Source organism: Protomyctophum parallelum (assembly GCF_964188405.1).
Source record: "Protomyctophum parallelum genome assembly, chromosome: 18".
NCBI lineage: Eukaryota > Metazoa > Chordata > Actinopteri > Myctophiformes > Myctophidae > Protomyctophum > Protomyctophum parallelum.
The window spans coordinates 29,858,726-29,877,586 of record NC_139716.1 but is presented as its reverse complement, the minus strand read 5'-3'; the positions used below and the strand labels follow the sequence as shown (position 1 = coordinate 29,877,586).

Below are 18,861 nucleotides of genomic sequence, written 5' to 3'. Positions count from 1 at the left end.
CAATAGCCTACCATAGCATTGTTCACTTCACTCTATTCCCTACCATAGTTGAATGCCTGTTGCATTGTTCACTGCATTCCATACCGTAGATTAATTAATGACATTGTTCACTGTATTCAGAAGCAGTCCTGTGTAAATTCACAGCTCCTTCTTTTGAACTGTAGAAAGACCAATGGCTGTCCTCTTGAGTGCTCCAGAGTGAGAACACAAGGGAGAGAGGTAGGGTCACAGCCTCACAGGTGGTGTAAGTGCTGTTATTAATAAAATGCTTTCTTTAAAAATACTAAAATAGCTAAAATACAACAACTAATGGTCATAAGTTCATAAAGCATAATTCATAATGATGTAGCCTACAATAAATATGTGGTTCATAATTGATTTCATATGAGGTTAAAAAATGTAAAACATGATGTGACGATAACTTTCTGAGGCAGAACCAAGTTCCCTGTCTGTCAGTAGCAACCATAGACTGTAAAAAATAGGTAGCAACACTGGACCATGATTGATTGACTGATTGATGCATTGCACACAGGTGGTACAAACTTTGTCTCACTCAGACTCTGGTCTGCACATTTGCACAAGGATTCGGAAGCAGTACACTTGCAGCAGTGTAGTGTGTTTACACTGCTAAAGTTATAAAGAACATTAAGTCAACTTAAGGAGAAATAGTTAAAGAGACATTCTAAAGACTCTTATAGCAACGCAAGAATCAAGAACCTCGACACAACGAACAAGCGGTATGGTCAGGGTGTGAACAGAAGTTGCCGATGGACACAATCCGTAATTGCGGAGGCATAACATATAGTCATGAAAGATGGATATTAAACCTAAATATAGGCTATATCTATTAATTATTAATGATTATCTTATCTTATGACTTATCTCATCTTTAATGATTACATTACATAACATATAGCCTGTAGGAGCCATTAGAAGAGAGGCATTATTTGTATTATTATTATTATTATTACCAGTATTATTTTTGACCACCTGGTGGCGGGCTTGAGACACACAGCTGCTAGAAGGTGACCACTTATAAGGTGACACAGGGGCACTAGGAAGGGGCTAGACACAGGGAACCAGGGAGCAAACCGTTCTTACCAGCACAGCAGTATCGGCAGCACAGAGACTAACCTATAACCTATAATCTACTAATAACATCACTGGATCACTCACATCACTGGTATGTTCATGTTCATGCTCAACTTCATTTCTGATTTCTGATAAATAAATAACACTCAAACTGGATCAAAGACTGGACATCCATCTGTTGCAATTCTGTGTGTACTGCGTAGGATCACTCCCATACCTGTGAGGTAACAGCCAAAGGAGATTGGAAATTGGAAAAATGGCAGTTACATAGCCTATACATTATTTAATTAAAAGTGACGCTATTATGGCATGTATGCTACTTTGATGAAATCTTAAACGTCCATGGAATAACGGATGCCGCTGTGAAACTACTGTGTGTGTATATAGTGTAGGCTAGTAGGCCTATACCTATAGCATAGTAGTATAGCTCCAAATATTATGGATTAATCACCCATTCTGCTCTGACTTTCAGATGAGTTCCAGATGGTTCAGCCTTAATTTTGGCTTCATCTCTCTCCCAGAAATTATGGATGGGGATCATGATGGTGGAGCTCCCTGGCCCTGGGACCCAGGAGAAGTGCGTCTTTGATGAGGTTCAGCCTCAAGTCGGGGTGGTCAAAAATACACCCAGGCACCACTACGGCCCACCCAGTGAGACCATGCCCAGTTCTCATACAAGGCAAGAATACACACAGACAACAGTTATGAATAATTTCTTAATGTACTCTTATCAGTACACACCCTTCCCAATACAGAGGAAAATTATATATAATTGTATATTAAAATGTTGCTATTGTACCGTTGATGTGGCCTGCTGCTCGTTGCCTATACACACCTGCTTTTTAACCCTTTTAATATAGGTGTGTGAAGCTTTACACATGAGGTATCCTAAAAAGAAAATACAATTTTAAACACATCATATCGCAATGCCACAGAATGTCGATCAGCTATTTTTGCTATGAATACAGGTGTGCCTTGTTACAAAAGTTTTGAAAAATGTCCACTGTTTGGTGTACTGTACTGTGTTTCGGTTTACCCACATTTCTACTTCCTAATCAGTCATGTCTTAAGGCCTATTCATACTCCAGTTTTAGGTGATAGTAAAAACAGAGAAGTGCTGGAGTGAGCGGTGAATGGCTTATCACCGCATCGTGACCTCATGTAGTTTTCGGTGGTGATCACCTTGTTGTCCCCTACCCACAACATTGAATACTGAACGTAATATACTCTTAAATAAATGACATACTTATGTATAATCCTGTGTTAGTTTAACTTAAAAGGTAACACTGGGGATTTTACCGTGTGGTGTTCATTTGTCTACTGCATGTCTATTAGTTAAAACAATTCTGACTACACCTTTTTCAAAAACAGTACTCTAGTCTTTTTCTTCGCCCTCGTCTTGCAGGACGTTGGTCGGACAGGTTTGTCTTCCCACTGGGAGTCCCAGTCTTTAGTGTAGCAGTAATAGCAAGGCCATTTGTAGTGTCCAAGCCCTATGCTTGAACACTGTGGTTGGCTGACGGCAAGGAGGATGTTCAGACGTGTGCTCAAATAAACGTCCAAACTCAAAAAGTCCAAACTTGTCCATTGAGTTCACAAACAAAGATATTTATTAGCTGATCTGTCACCTCAGCATACAATAAATACTTACATAAATAAACTGTTCAGGATACATGACTACAGCTCAAAGAAACACAGTTGAAAAACATTGTGCCTCTGCCAATCAGCCACACCTGCTGCTTGATTGGGGCCCATTAAATACCCAAGCAACCTGGGTCTAGCCCACGCCCTGTGGTGACATCATCAAATGAGCACTACAATACTACTAGACATCATATGGCTCTTACACCATTGTTTATTATTGCTTTTGTACAGTTATCAAGGCATATCTCCTGACTGAAGATGTGTTTTGTGTAGAGCATTCACAAACTAGAAACGGGAATAATAACAAGACATTTTTACTTGCCACAGGGAAAAGTGAGAAGCTAATACATCAGGTTGTGTATTTTGGGAACTAGCAGTAACATGCACTTCCTTGACCAATATGATTTCTTGGCTAAAGCCGTCATGCCAGGGATGGAAATGAATTAATCCAATGTTCTGTAATGATTAAGTTATATATCATATGTATAGGGGAGGGAGCCAAGTTTGGATATCCATCAACCTGTCAGGACAACTCTTCATCCTTTTTCTGCATGGGCAGGTAATTTAATAAACACACACACACACACACACACACACATGCGTGCACACATGCATGCACGCACACACTTTTTTTCAGACACGTATAAAGAGATATAAAGATATCTATCTTGTTAATTTGATCGTTAAAGTAACACGCAGGATTGCAGAGAATTCATACAGGCTTGAAGCCCTACCCCTGTGACCAGTGTGGGACTAGGTTCAGCAGGAGCAGTACTCTAAAAGTTCACCAGAGAATTCATACAGGAGAGAAGCCCTACGCCTGTGACCAGTGTGGGTCTAGGTTCAGCACGAAAGATACTCTCAAATGTCACCAGAGAACTCATACAGAGGAGAAGCCCTACGCCTGTGACCAGTGTGGGACTAGGTTCAGCCAGAGCAGTCATCTCAAACGTCACCAGAGAACTCATACAGGAGAGAAGCCGTATGGCTGTGACCAGTGTGGGAAATGCTTCAGCTGTAACAGTCATCTCAAAAGTCACCAGAGAATTCATACAGGAGAGAAGCCGTATGGCTGTGACCAGTGTGGGAAACGGTTCAGCCAGAGCAGTTGTCTAAAACATCACCAGAGAATTCATACAGGAGAGTAGCCGTATGGCTGTGACCAGTGTGGGAAACGGTTCAGCCAGGGCAGTGCTCTCAAACGTCACCAGAGAACTCATACAGGACTCTCTGATGATGTCATGTAGTCAGAGAGCTGGTAACACTGATGTAGCTGATCTACAAGCTCCCTCACAACACGTTGTGAGCTTGCAGATCAGCTATTTGTGCTGGTTAAAACACGTATGACCTATGTATTTAATGGAAATTACAGTATATAATTTATTTTAATTCATAAAATGAAAGTGCTCAGGTGTGCCTGTGATTTTCTTTATTTTACATAATAAAAGTATTAACAAGAGCTTGTTGTTACTAAATCATACTATAAACGAGCAAATGTCTGTCTGAATGTCTGTCTGTCTGTCTGTCTGTCAGAAACAAACACTTATCTCCTCATTGCCTGCACCAATCACTCCCACTTTTCACACAGGCATTGACCATAATAATATGGAGGTCTTAACGAAGCCATTTTTCCAATAAGATTAATAATGAATTTATTAGTGAATAAAAACCCGTTTATTTGTCCGTGGTCTATCTCCGACCGAGCCACACTATTATCACACATCTCTCCATGCCAAAAAAAAATCTGCACGCTCCCACAATCCAGCTAGGCTACTTTTTACCGACGCAACTGTCATATTTACTGTACAGATATTGTTTTTACATCACCCATTTATATGAAATAATAATCCAACCGCAACCAGGGCGCAGTACCCCCCGCGGCCACCAGGGGGGTACTGAACAACTCATCTCCCCGCAAATCACGTGTCACCAGTGAAATGCATGTTGGGACGGACACAGACCCACACTGTACATTTGGGAATACCTGTGCCACAGCCCATACTTTCTGTGCTGCATGTCAAACTGGGGTCTTTCATACTTTTCAAATGGGGGTCTGTGGGCTAATAAGTGTACATTTTACAGTCCTTGCCATGAAAACATTTCCCTACCATGCATTTATACAAATATTTTCATGTTATAGTGCTGTTTTTATTCACACAAAAAAGACACAAATATATTATACAAGTTAAAATGAAGACCAATTAAATATATTTATGGGGGGCAATAGTCCATACACGGGTAAGGACTATGTATATTAATACAATAAACAAGCAAAAGGGTATTGCCTGACCATGGATCACACCAAAGGACCTGCAACATGACTGAGGAACACATTCCACTTCAAATCATATTTATCCAACTGATTATTCATGTTAAAGGATAACCTCTCCAAAGCAGCCACAATACCAATTGTATCAATGGTATACTTATGATTGTACTGCAGCATTTAACACATTACCCACACTGAACATCATTTGCTGTTCATATATTCAGAACGGGTAAGGACTAGGAGGAAATCAAAAACAATCCTCGGGAGCTATGGAAGTTACTAAACAACCAACTAGGCTGTGGTCGGAAACTAAAAACCAGGTTTACTAACATAAACATCAAATCGAATAACACCCTCATCACTGACAAACTCGATGTAGCCAACCACTTGAACATCTTCTTTACAAACATTGCAACAAAGCTGGTTAGCAAACTGCCCTCCCACTCTGGGCGTTTTGGTGTAGAGCACATCAAAGCCTTCTACAAAAACCTTGGTGTTTGTAAAGATGATTTTAAAATGGCAATGGTAACAACCGAGGAGGTACTTAAAAAACTGAGTGCCCTCCAACCCCACAAGGCCACTGGCCATGACAATATTCCCTCCAAATTTCTCAGAGACTCAGCCTTTTCCATAGCTCCAGTCATCACCCACATAGTTAACCTCTCCATCAAACAGGGACAGGTCCCCCAAGATTTTAAACTGGCCAAAGTAACCCCCTTGTACAAAAAAGGGAGTAAATTAGAACCCGGCAACTACCGCCCTATTTCTATTCTAAGCTCCATCTCGAAAGTGATGGAAAAAATAGTCTATGAACAGGTTGAAAAGTATCTTGCCACTAATAAATTGCTGTACGAGTTCCAATCTGGTTTCAGAACATCCCACTCCACTGACACATGCCTCCTCTATTTGAGCGATCACATCAAACACGAGGTGGATGCTGGAAAATACTGCGGCATGGTCATGCTGGACCTCCAAAAGGCTTTTGACACCGTGAACCACTCCATACTGGTTAACAAGCTTAAAGCTATTGGTTTTGATAGCACATCAGTGAGCTGGATGCAATCCTACCTGGAGGGGAGAGAACAGATGGTGGAGGTGAACGGAACACTGTCCCCTCCCCTCCCAGTGAGCTGTGGTGTCCCACAAGGAAGCATACTAGGGCCTTTACTGTTCCTAATTTATGTTAACGACATGACTTCAGCTTGTGACTGCAACTTGTTCCTGTTCGCAGATGACTCAGCACTGCTGGTCTCGGACAGGAACAAACTGCAGGTTGAAAAGACCCTCAGCTCTGAACTCGGTAGAATCTGCACCTGGCTCGCTGATAACAAACTATCCTTACACCTGGGAAAAACTGAATCCATCCTCTTCGGATCAAATAGTAAACTCAGCAAGGCAGATGGCTTCTTGGTTAGAGTGGGTGACAATATTATCACACGAAAAGATCAAATTACCTACCTAGGTTCCATCCTGGAGGCTAATCTTTCCGGTGATAAAATGGCCACCAACGTAATCAAAAAAGTCAATCAAAGAACAAGATTCCTCTACAGGATCTCCTCACTGGTCAGCAAAAACACCTTGAAGACCTTAACAGGAGCCCTCGTACAAGGTTTCTTTGACTATGCATCCACCTCTTGGTACCACAGCACCTCAAAGGCCCTTAAAACAAGGCTCCAGACCTCCCAAAACAAACTGGTCAGGCTCCTACTTGGCCTCACCCCCCGAACCCACCTCACCCCTGCCCACTTTGACAGGCTGGGATGGCTTAGGGTCGTCGACAGAGTACAGCATCTTGCAATGGGTCTGGTCCACAAGATTCGATACACCACCAAGATACCCATGTACCTGTCTAAATACTTCCTTAATGTAAACGAAGTCCACACCCACAACACCAGAGGGAGTGCAACAAACCATGTACAACCCAGATTCGGCACAAACAAGGGACTAAATTCTTTTCGCTCCTATGCCACCAAAATGTGGAACGCCCTACCAACAGTCATTAAGACATGTGAATCCCTTGACTCCTTCAAAACCGCTCTCAAAGGGCACCTACGGATGGCTGCAATTCGAAACTGGCCTCTGTAAAATCTGAATCCCCCCCACCCCATTTCCCTCACTGTATATTGTATATTTTCCCAGTGCTTGTATATTTTCCCTTTTTTGCTTCCCATATGATGAATTCCTGTTGTTCTTTAACTACATAGAAATGTCTATTTGTATGTCTCTAAATGGTTGTATGTCTTTAAATGTTTTGATGAATTGAACAATGTGGACCCTGTTGTAAACAAGTGTAATGCTTAATTGGGTCGTCCACTCACAGTTGACAGTCTTTGTATTGAGTTTGTGCTTAAAATGTACTGTAAATTCTACAAACTGTTAATAAATATTTCAATCAATCAATCAATAGTAATGATAACAAATGATTGTTTACGCCATAAACATAAATGGTTAAAGAGTGACACCTGCTGGATATAACACTAACTGCAGTCCTTCTCAAAGCTTTTCATCTCAAAGACCCAGCTTGATATTGATCAGGACAAAAAAGGATGTACACTACATACAATTGCTTGTTCATGTCAAGGACTCATAAATCAACATTTATTAGCCTGCTAAGTTAACATACATCTTGAAAAGATATGCCAGGACGGACCCCCATGAGAGAAGATCTTTATTACGGTTCCAGCAGTGATTCTCAACCATTTTCATTTCAAGCACTCTCAGTTGGACCCCAATTTATATCTTAAACTCAATGTTAATTTAACTCTGAGAGTGTACAAATGGATAACGGGTCCGTTTGGTTCCATTTGTACACTCTCTGAGTTACAGACCCGTAATAGTCCATTTGGTTCCTAATTATCATTTACTGTAGGTGGGGACCCCCTGGAACTCCCTCATGGAGCCCTAGGGGTCCCCGGACCCCACTTTAGGAACCGCCGGCTAAGTTAGAGGACAGAGTACAGCGACTTGCAATGGGCCTGGTCTACAAGATACACTACATTACCCATAATACCCATGGGCCTGGCCTACAGGATGGCAGCATCAGTTTTGTACTCTGTGAGGGCGCGCGACCGGGAGCCAATGGAGGGAGCGGAGCAGAGGGGAGACATGTGAGAATTTTGGCTGGTTGAAGACCAAGCGAGCTGCGGTATTTTGGATTAATTGGAGAGGCTTAACTATGTATATGTCATCTGGCACCACTGCCGTATCAGGCACAAGTAGTCATTACGTAATTTGCTGGGATGGTGCATACGCATCAAAAGTGCTGGGACGGTGCATACGCGTCCTGGGTGAAACTAGTACTTGCGCGCTTTGCTTGCGCAAGTAATAATAGCAGTAAGACGCCCTTAGGGCGAGAAGCGACCTTGCGAGTGTACAGGGTTTGATGAGGTCAGATCAACATATGGAATGTCAGAACAGGTCAGCTCCATATATGGAGATCAAAGGGTGGCAACGGGGGCAGTGTCTTGACTGTACAGGGTTTGATGAGGGCCCAGGTAGGGCCGGTCGGGCCTTAATGTTCGGGCCTCTTGAGACCTCTAGTTTTCCCCGGCTGCTGGGCGTGGCTGAACTAATAACCTTGGGGCGGGACGTCTAGAGTTTGAATGGACAGGTATCAGTCAATCATGGAAGAGGAAGGACGGGTGGGGTGAGATCAAGGGTTTGAGGTTCGAGCCTGAGCCCTGAGGTCAGATGTAGAGCTGCTGGCCGGCTCCATGTAGATCTAGGTGATGATCCAGTCTTCTCCATGTATGGCTATCCAGGGTTTGATGAGGTCAGTGTCGTGATCTTCATATATGGAGACGGCCGTGGAGCGTGTCACGACGAGGCGTGATGGACTGACGGCCATATATGGTGACTGACGGAGCGACAGGTTTTGCCGGTTTTCATACCTAATCTGCAACCTGGGGTCGCAATAATAACTAGAAATGCACTCTGTCAAACTGCCAACTTGCGCTTTGCACACAAGTAGGCCATACATGGCCTACCTGTGCGCATGCCATGAGGTGCGCTCACCACTGCACACCCCCTACTGGGAGTGATGGATAATTTGATCTTGTCCAAATGCCCACCAACAATTTCAAGGTTTCTCCATGTCATGTCATGTTTGTCCTAGATAGGTCCATGCCCCTACTCATTTTTACTCTGGCCTAGCCCCTGTTTGCGACTATGTTTGTCCCTGGTCCGCGTCCTGTTGTTCATGTCATGGCCCTATCATCATTTTTTTCATCATAATTTTCTGACACCATATTTATCTCCACTGATCTCCACTAGCTTTGCGTAGCCAGCCTTATTCTGCCTTTGCAATGCATATTGCCCAAGGCACCCAGTGAACTCGAGGCTAGATTTCCACAGCACCACTAGCCTACTTGCATGGCACTTCCTACTGGACAGTTCATCCAATCAGAACTGGTTGTTTGTTATCATTGTGAGAGGGAGGATGACTGATTTAAGCAGTCACACCTGGCCTGAGTCAAACTAGAACTGGACTCAGAGCTGGGTGTGGCTGCGCACCTGTTGTGCATGGACTTGATCAAGGCACAACAGGTTAAATCAGTCATCTCCCTCTCACAATCATGTTTCAACATTTCACTTTCACTCTCTCTCCTGCCATTTACAAGAAGCCACCCCATAACCCTTATGGGCTTCAATCAATTATTTATTGATTCTATGCCTATTCTGTAGGCTGTTAAATAAATAAATATTCCAGTCCCTATTGTCATTTATTGCCTTTTTCCACTATTCCCACAAATGAACAGTGTTCCCATCCAAAGAACCAACAACAACAATGTGACTCCCATCTTAAAAACCATAGACGATGCTTCAGAAGGCTATTCGGAACCATTTGGATTATTTCTGTAAATTTGTATTATGTAATTGTACCTCCGAATCTGCATCACATTCTTTGAGAATTGATTTATCTTCACAAAAATTACCCTATATTATTATATATATTACCAATTTATGTGGTTGGTGGGTTAAATTTACGTCATTTTTGGCGGACATTTGACCTAATTTCTCCTTTCATTGTCAATGGCAAATATTGAGACGTGTGGGGACAAAATATTTATATAGTAGGGGCTAGCGCCCCTCAATAAAAAAACATTCTCATCATAATGGTTAAATTAGAACTATCAGGGGGTACCCCCTACTGAACTTATACCACCCAACGGAAGTCACCATAGCAACAGTCCTGGGCATCATGGCTGCTGTCTGCCTGTTGGCTGTTCAATTCAATTCAATAATGTATTTGCCATGGGATGCCATAGGAATTGGTCTTGGTTCATACTCAACATATACAGACAACCATAGATACACAAACAAGAAGGACAATACAATACAAAAACCAGCAGCATAGGACATTACATTCCGTTTTTTAAAGTGCTATATGCATATTTCTACGAGTTCAGATGTCTAATGGCTACGGGGTAAGTGCTATCTCTGAAGCGAGATGTTGAGCTCTTGATACTTCTATACCTCCTGCCTGATGGGAGGAGATTGAAGAGGTGATGTGCAGGATGGGAGTTGTCTGCAATGATTTTATTTGCCTTCCTAATTATTCTGGTGGGATAGAGTGAGGAAAGTGTAGGGAGGCTACATCCAATGTTTTTTGATGCGCGATGTACTACTCTTTCCAGCTTTGATTTGTCTTGAGAGGTTGTGTGACCAAACCAGACAAGCATGGAGACGGTAAGAACACTGATATGGCAATGCACAGGAAGTGTCACTCCTCCAGGGTCAGAGTTCATGTCATGTCAGCAGATCCATAAAACTCTGGTAAACTTAACGTATGTATATTACTGAGACTGCAAAGTGTATTTGTGGGTTTTTATGAAAATGTTGTACTTGTGCATGACCATTAAACACCTTGCGACACAGAAAATAACAGTTTTAATTTAGACATACAATGTTAGCTAATCCCGTGTCCATCTTTAGTTGCATCTACGGTGCCTCAGAGTTTATTGTTTCTAGCCTACTATCTGCAGGAAATAAAATAAAGAAAAACATTTCCTTGACAATTTAGTCTATTAGATTAAAAACAAATTAGACACATGACACATGAGTTGACAAATGACCATTAATTTCATGATTCATTTATTTCCCCAGAAACAATCAATGGACACCAAAGCATATAAATGACTCTTGTTGTCTTTCAGTTAAATTAACATTGATGATTTTACAGTGTACTATCTCTTCCACACAGGTATAGAAGTCTGTCTTGGTGCGACACCACTGGTGCAGGCAGAGTAATAACTAGTATCTTTCTTGCTGCAATCAGTGGTGAGTTTCAGACACACAAAACAGAACTCCACCTTACAGCGGGTGCAGAAGATGTTCTTGCAAGCTGTTGTGTCATGCTGCACACTGATGCCACATGTAGGACAGGCCCGCAGGGAGGGGCAACCTGTGACACCCCTGACCTTAGCAAAGTTGATGTCAGGGCAGGTCCTCAGTATCTCCAAATTTTGGTCGACGCAGCCGTCATTGTCACAGCGGTCCGATCTCGGCATTGGGCCTTTCCATTCCTTCAAGCACTGCCAGCAGAAATCAAAGCCTCTTTTTTTGTCAGCTGTACACATGGTACAACGTACACTGAGATTAGATAAGACATTCCTAATCACAGTAGAGCCGCAGCCAGGGCACTGTAAACATGATGTGGAGAGAAAAATAAGCACAGAAAGGGAATTTGTATTTAAATGGACCACTGCTGAGTGCTTGGAAAAGAGGAGACAGGAAACATAACTGAACTGTTTGCTTGCTTGCAAGCTCATGTTAAAAGTGATTTCATTTTCTGGCACTCACTTCTTTGTACTCATAGTAGTCGCTCGCAGCAAGGCGTGCCAATTTCTCTTCAAATTCCTTCTTTTCTGCAGTGGTAAGAAGGGCCATCCGCCGAACCTCTGTGTACGGCCACTCGGCACCACACTTTTTCTTATCCTGCCTTTCTACAGGACAGGTGAATTTGCAGTTACCCTTTAATTATGGAAAGGATAGGAAATTAATGTTTGGCTTTTTCTGCCTTCATTGATAGTATACACTAGATTGACAGGAGATGGGGAGAGGGGCAAGTTGAAAAATAAATAAAAGGTGACAGACATTTGTATATCCAATATATTATTTTTCTCCAATCATTTCTAAGATCATTTTATAGCTCTTATAGTAATCTACGTATATGCGCGCATACCGGCATAAGAACCCTGCCTCTCATAAGATGCAATGGATAAGTTCTAACTGCATGCACTCGTGTAAAAAATGCACCATCAAACCTTTTTCCGATGCTGTTTTTCTCCCAGTGTGTAGGAAGAATGATTAGGATTGGATAGGAATGATTTTTTTATTGTGATCTCTCGCCCTTGAAATATATCTTTATTTGGTTTCTGTTGTGTTTGAACAATAATAGCAATTCAAATCAGTTGTCCTCAAAACCACACCTCCAGTTGCTGTCATAAGAACGGGAGGTGCGCTCATGATCACAAGTTCAGCAGAGCCTGTTTGTGCACGGCTGCACACGCAGCTGCAGCCCATCAAGTATAATTTATGCTTCGTCCCGCGATGGTGTCGCGCACGCAGACCTCTACGATCACAACAGTCGCATCCGCGATGCGATGTGAGCTTGTATATCAGATCTGTTGGGAATTGATTACATGATGAAACAGTCACCCAATGTTTGTAAACAAATAATTGGTCTATTGGAAAATAGAATAAATCATATAAGTTATAAACTCAACGGACACGTTGGGTCCGGGAGATCAGTTTGTGTTTGTAGGCCTACTGAGCACACAACCAGTGCATTGTGCTATCAATTATTACTTTCCATGTAGGCCTATTATTTGCATAACACGTGATGTAGGCTACTCAGTCAGAATGTATCTTGCTGTTGATATTTCATATAGGCTACAATTGCAGCCGGAGCCGATACAATAGCATATAGACCAATTATATGTTTAAAAGGATACTTTTACTTTTACTACATTACTTTTACTACATGTCTCAGTAAGACAGCCCTCCCCCTATCCACAAGGAAGAGCAGTGCACCAAAGCATTATGGGAATTGTATTCCAGGAAGGACGTGAGCCCAGTGTCCATGACATCAGAGAGACTGGGCTCAATGCTAAAAATCTAAAATATCTAAAACCACATATTACACGCATAAAGACTCCCAGGAAAGTGTTCAAAATCTTCTAAACGTCATTAACATGTATTCTTTTGCAAAAAGGGTGAAGTGTCCCTTTAATATGGCGCAGCCTCGCGTGAACGCGCATATCGAGGGCGAGTGGCGATGAGCTGTCGTTATCATGCACCTCCCGTTCTTATGACAGCGACTGGAGCCTGGAGGTGTGGTTTTGAGGACAACTGATTTAAATTGCTATTATTGTTCACACACACACAACAGAAACCAATGGATTAAATATTTCAAGAGTGAGAGAAAGAATCCTAATCATTCTTCCTCCACACTGGGAGAAAAACAGCATCTGAAAGTTTGATGGGGCATTTTCTTTTACACGTGAGTGCATTTACAACTTTTCCATTGCATTTTATGAGAGAGAGAGAGACTGTGAGAGAGTGTGTGTGTGCGCGCGCGATGGGTCAGAGTCCCGTCAGTATAACGAAATACTCTCTTCAATGAGCCTATGGAAATTGGAAAACAAATGCAATCTGACATTGGAAGATGTCAAATACGTACCTCAGATAACAAATGATGACACCAATCTGTGAGAGACATCGGCGTGACGGCATGGCCACAGGACATCGCTGCCCTTTGAGACTTGTAATTTTCTGGAATGACTGACACGTGAAAGGAAACGTTCATTATCTATCCCTTTCCATCTCGCCCCACTACTCTACCTAGCTGTAAATAAAATAACAAACATAATTCATGTTGGTGATTATATAAAAGGTATTCTTCTCATATTTATTTATCATTGTTAAGTTCACTCTGTATATCCACAGGCATAATAGCATGATGATGCCATTACAAAACATGGGCTACATGGAAGAAATGTGTTTAATAAAACGAAATTAACTCATGGAAGGTCGTAAATAACTTAATTAAGCAGTCACCGTCTCTGTGACGATCTTTCTATAGAGATCGACTACTATACAATCAAATAAATCTGTATACAAGAAATTTGAAGAGAGGGAGGGAAATACTAAATTAACTGTTAACTATACATTATAATTTATAGCTACTTACAATCTAATTCATCCTTTCCATTGACAAATTTGAGAGAGGGGTCACGGCCGCGGTCATACATCTTCTCTTGTACACTGGTCCTCCACATGTTGGATTATTCTCTCCTTCCAAGTTCCTGCTGAATGCGCAGTAAAGTGAGTGCAAGTCTGTATATATATGGCTAGCCGCTAGTAAACTTGTTTCAGGGTGCGGCTGGCAGAATGGTTTTCACCTTCATTCTCTGCCCTTCCCGTAAGTCATATCGTTTTCACTCAAGTGAAAGTTTGCAGAGAAACTCAAGTTGGCAATTATTATTAATATTATGAATAATACAAAAATATATAATAATAATAATAATAATAACTAGAAAATAAGTATCTGCAAGCAGCGGTAAGGCAGGACCAAGCAGGAATTAAGGCATTGAGGCAACAAGCAATAAGAATAAAAGTGAAAACCAATTAAATGAGTCGGAAACAGGGATTAAAGGTTAACTGAAAGAATATCATTAAACTTCACACAGCTTTGAAAAACAACAAACAGATGGGGCCCCCTTTAAATTGGTGACTTGAAAAGTCACAGTTCAGTTGATATATTGTTCTATTAACAGCAGAATCATTCAGTGTTTTTGCAAAACCTTAATACAAATATTAAATACATAAATAACAGACCTGCAGTAATCCACCAGGTTTGGACATGACCAAAACATATGAGTCCAATCTGTTGATGCTGATGGTATATTCTCCATAGTCTCGCTGTACTATAGGGCAGTGGTTTGATGGTATATTCTCCATAGTCTCGCTGTACTATAGGGCAGTGGTTTATGGTATATTCTCCATAGTCTCGCTGTACTATAGGGCAGTGGTTTGATGGTATATTCTCCATAGTCTCGCTGTACTAATAGGGCAGTGGTTTGATGGTATATTCTCCATAGTCTCGCTGTACTAACAGGGCAGTGTTTTTCAACCTTTTTCATGTCGAGGCCCATTATTTTTCGGCAATTGAGCCACCACAATTTGATGAGATTGAGCCTCTCGGAACCACAATGTAAGATTTTGTCCACAATTCCATGCTGTATTTGATGTTGGCACCATTAGGAGAGAACAGGAAAGACAATTCTTCTACATTCTCTAATTGTGTATAGACTTCTTGTACATTTAGTAATGCAGATGTTTAACAATAATGTAACTCTTGAGAGCTTAAAATGAAACCAAATTTCGTTTCATTTTATGCTCTCAAGAGTTAAAGATCTATAAGGGTCCATTTGGTTACTCTCGATCACTAATATCCCTAATATGTATGGCATGGTGTAGTACAGTTGAGTTTGGGTTTTGCACCCCAGCCTACTGACAGGAAATATGCTGAGCTGTGAATCGCACGGTTATTCTCTTGAAACCACATGGTTTCATGGAAATCATCCACCCACATTTCTTATCTCTTTACACAACTAACAGTAATAAAACAGGGGAGTAAATTATCCCACTCAGTCACACATCATTATGATATCAGATTATCAGATCTGTGAAAGTACAACAGAGGTTAACGTTATGCGACAAAAGGGTGTAGGCTGAAGCTAGAAGCGTATTTTTGCCTCCCCCGATTGTATACAGGAAAAAGATTACAAAATAAATCAGCAGTATTCAACAGAAGAGAAAATAGTAACAGAGGAAAACAGAAACCTCTGGAGGAAAATCAGGGTTTCATACCTTCGAGGAATTAGTATGGACCTACGCAGTGTAGCAAAATGATTGTAATGCCACCTGGGCAAGACCATATAACACTTAAATAGATAAACTCTCAAAATAAATATATATGTATGTGTATATATATTTGTATATAGAAGAAAACAGACTCATACCAACCATATTTATTTAGCTATTACAGTTATTTAATAATGCATTTTACTTATTTATATTTATAATCTGGATCCTCTATTCCAATGTTTTATATTTATTGATTACCTTAGGTTTGAACATTGTTTTGAATTTGGTGACTGATGTACATATTTTTAGTTCTTTGTCCAAGCTGTTCCATAAACGTACCCCTCTTACAGATAAACATCTGTCCTTTGTGTTGGTCCTTGCGTTGGCTCTTGTAAACACACCTGTCCCTCTGAGTTCTCACAAGCTTTGAACAAAAAACACACCTGACTGCAATTAATCTCATAAAAAGTAACAGTTGCCACCTAGTGGCACAACTGCTGTTTGTTTTAAACAACAGTTCAATATAAAACCTGTCCATGCCCTCTTTGAACTCTTAAATGGTGATTCATACTTTAAACTAGACCATTTACATTGTAGATGAGTCACCACTTTTGTGAGTTCATAGTAAATCAGCTTTAATTTATCCTTAGTAGGCAGTAGCCTACTGTTTGAGAATTCACTGTTCCTTTTTGGCCTTTTCTGTTCAGGTTAAATCTTTAATGGTAATTAAAGGTACATTCAGTGACTCCTTTTTTGTTTTGTTGTGATAATCCTCCCTACTATAGAGTGCGCTGACCATATAAGGAGTTCCTCCCAGTCCCCAGTTAACCCCTGGGGGTCAAAAAAACCTTAGATTTCGTTTTTGGCTATAGGTGGCCCAGCCTTCATCCAATCAGGATAGAGAGGGGCCTTCCACCAATCATGATCGAGCAGGGGTGGGCCTTGGTGTGTGTGCTGTTAGCCCGTCGTGTTTCTTTGATTGATTGAAATATTTATTAACATTTTGCAGAATTACAGTACATTTCAAGCACAAACTTAATACAAAGACTGTTAACTGTGAGTGGACGACCCAATTAAGCATTACACTTGTTTACAACAGGGTCCACCATGTTCAATTCATCAAAACATTTAGAGACGTACAAATAGACACTTCTATATAGTTAAAGAACAGAACACCCCTCTGTAGTGCGTGCATGTGCGTGCGTGCATTTGCGCATCTTGTTACCGGGCGGACCTGGGGGTTTTCCAAATCACCCAAATCACTGAATGCTCCTTTAATTGATAATCTATAGTCATTAGTATCTTGTTTACTTATCTTGTTTTTATTGTTGGTTTAAATTTACAATTGGTGCTAGGCCTAATCAATCAAGCAATCAATTTCTTTCTACATTTTTCTTGAGGTAGAAGTCAAAGATGAGTGACAGTGATGAATCAGATGGCCCATCTTTCTTTTGTAATCTATGAGTTACCATTCCTTTGTGGGTCCTGTTTGATACAGTTATAGCACATTGATTTGTGTATCATTCTTAATAATCTTCAATGTATTAGACATTCTGACAGGTCATTAATAAAAAAAATCAAATCAATTATGAATTTACTTATATACATTTTCATGAAAATGTATTTTCATGTATATTCAAAATACGTATTTGTATATCAAATACATTTCTCAGACCAGTATTTATATTTTGTATTTTGATACATTACATACCCAGTATCTGTATTTTCAATGTATTTTGCCCATCTCTGCTCATACTGTGCACAAATCTATTACATCAATCTTTGTGTTTGAACACAAAAGGCATTTTGAGAACCCACAATTTTGTGTTATTCTGAACCTTGTTTGCCAATTATTTGATCACTGTTGAAATGAAACGCACATGTCTGCTGCAGGAAAATCATGAACAAATTATATTTTTTATTTATTTGACCATAAATCAATTTGGTGTATATAGACTACAGCTACACACATGCAGGTTGTCATGGCTGGCTCTTGCCATGACAAACATTAGGAGCAGGAGACAGTCGAAAGGTGAACAAATATGTGCGTTTATTAAATAATAGGCCTGTACAACTAACGACGAACTGCAGTACAACATAACGAATGATATGGGGTGTGTAGTCAGTGAGTCAGTGGTGTAGGTGTGGTGTATGGATGTGTGATACATGGTGTGGTGCATGTGTGGATGGAAAGAACAATCAAACACAAAGGAATGGCGGCATGGAGGCTAAGGCAGTGAGTGGAGGCAGCAGGTCTGCCTCCTCTGGATCTCTCTCTCAACTGGCATGAGTGGTGTAGTTATAGCCTCTGGGAGACACCGGGCCCAGGTGCTCTCCCATCAGCCATCAGGCCAATGCCCTACCCAGGCTCACCTACAGGATGACAGTTAGGCATAGGCAGGCACATCCACTACTCATCATGTGTGGGGCATCACAAGGTATCATAATGTGACAGGCGTGTCATGCGAATCAAACATAAATGTTTAATCCGCATTTTGCATGAAGTCCATGTTAGTAGGCTGCAGTCCTCCAGGAAGTTGAATGAAACAAAAAATGCTGGATAGATTCTCGATCCCATAGAAAGACAGTTTGCGCGATTCATCATTGAGCTTGACTGAGTTGAACAACATCTGCAAACCTGTCCAAAGCAGAATACAATGAAAATAAATAAATAGGCCTAAAGTCTACATGAAAAACATATTCTCGCTTACATATTCTCTCTCACACACACACACACACACACACACACACACACACACACACACACACACACCAGAATCAAGATTTGAAGCCGGACGGTGTGTTTGTCAGCTTACCGTTGGAATCTGGCAACCTCTCGCAAATTTTCTTCTTCATATCCAGGACTGTCATGTTTTTCATATGCTCTTCGGATTCGCACAATGTAATGAGTAACTTTTCTTTTCTCACCCCAGTCACCCAAATGCTGTAAGTCCTTCCCATCTTTGTTCTTGAGGCTGAGCTCA

At 41.1% G+C, this 18,861-nt stretch overlaps 1 protein-coding gene across 3 annotated transcripts; it reads right to left on the bottom strand.

Annotated features, from left to right (window-relative positions):
- Nucleotides 1–11,158: 11,158 nt before the first annotated feature.
- On the bottom strand, nucleotides 11,159–16,310 carry LOC310875251 (uncharacterized protein). Of its 3 annotated transcripts, none has more exons than XM_083788430.1 (5): nucleotides 16,217–16,297; nucleotides 14,199–14,313; nucleotides 13,689–13,789; nucleotides 11,807–11,977; nucleotides 11,159–11,646 (listed from the first exon to the last, which is right to left on the bottom strand). In XM_083788430.1, the coding sequence occupies exons 2-5, from the start codon at nucleotides 14,284–14,286 to the stop codon at nucleotides 11,191–11,193; spliced, it is 816 nt and encodes a 271-aa protein (XP_083644556.1). In that variant the 5' UTR covers nucleotides 14,287–14,313; nucleotides 16,217–16,297; the 3' UTR covers nucleotides 11,159–11,190. The 3 variants fall into 3 exon arrangements, with proteins under 3 accessions (XP_083644556.1, XP_083644557.1, XP_083644558.1); XM_083788431.1 differs by having other exon boundaries at nucleotides 14,199–14,316; nucleotides 16,217–16,235; XM_083788432.1 differs by having other exon boundaries at nucleotides 11,438–11,573; nucleotides 16,217–16,310.
- Nucleotides 16,311–18,861: the final 2,551 nt, after the last annotated feature.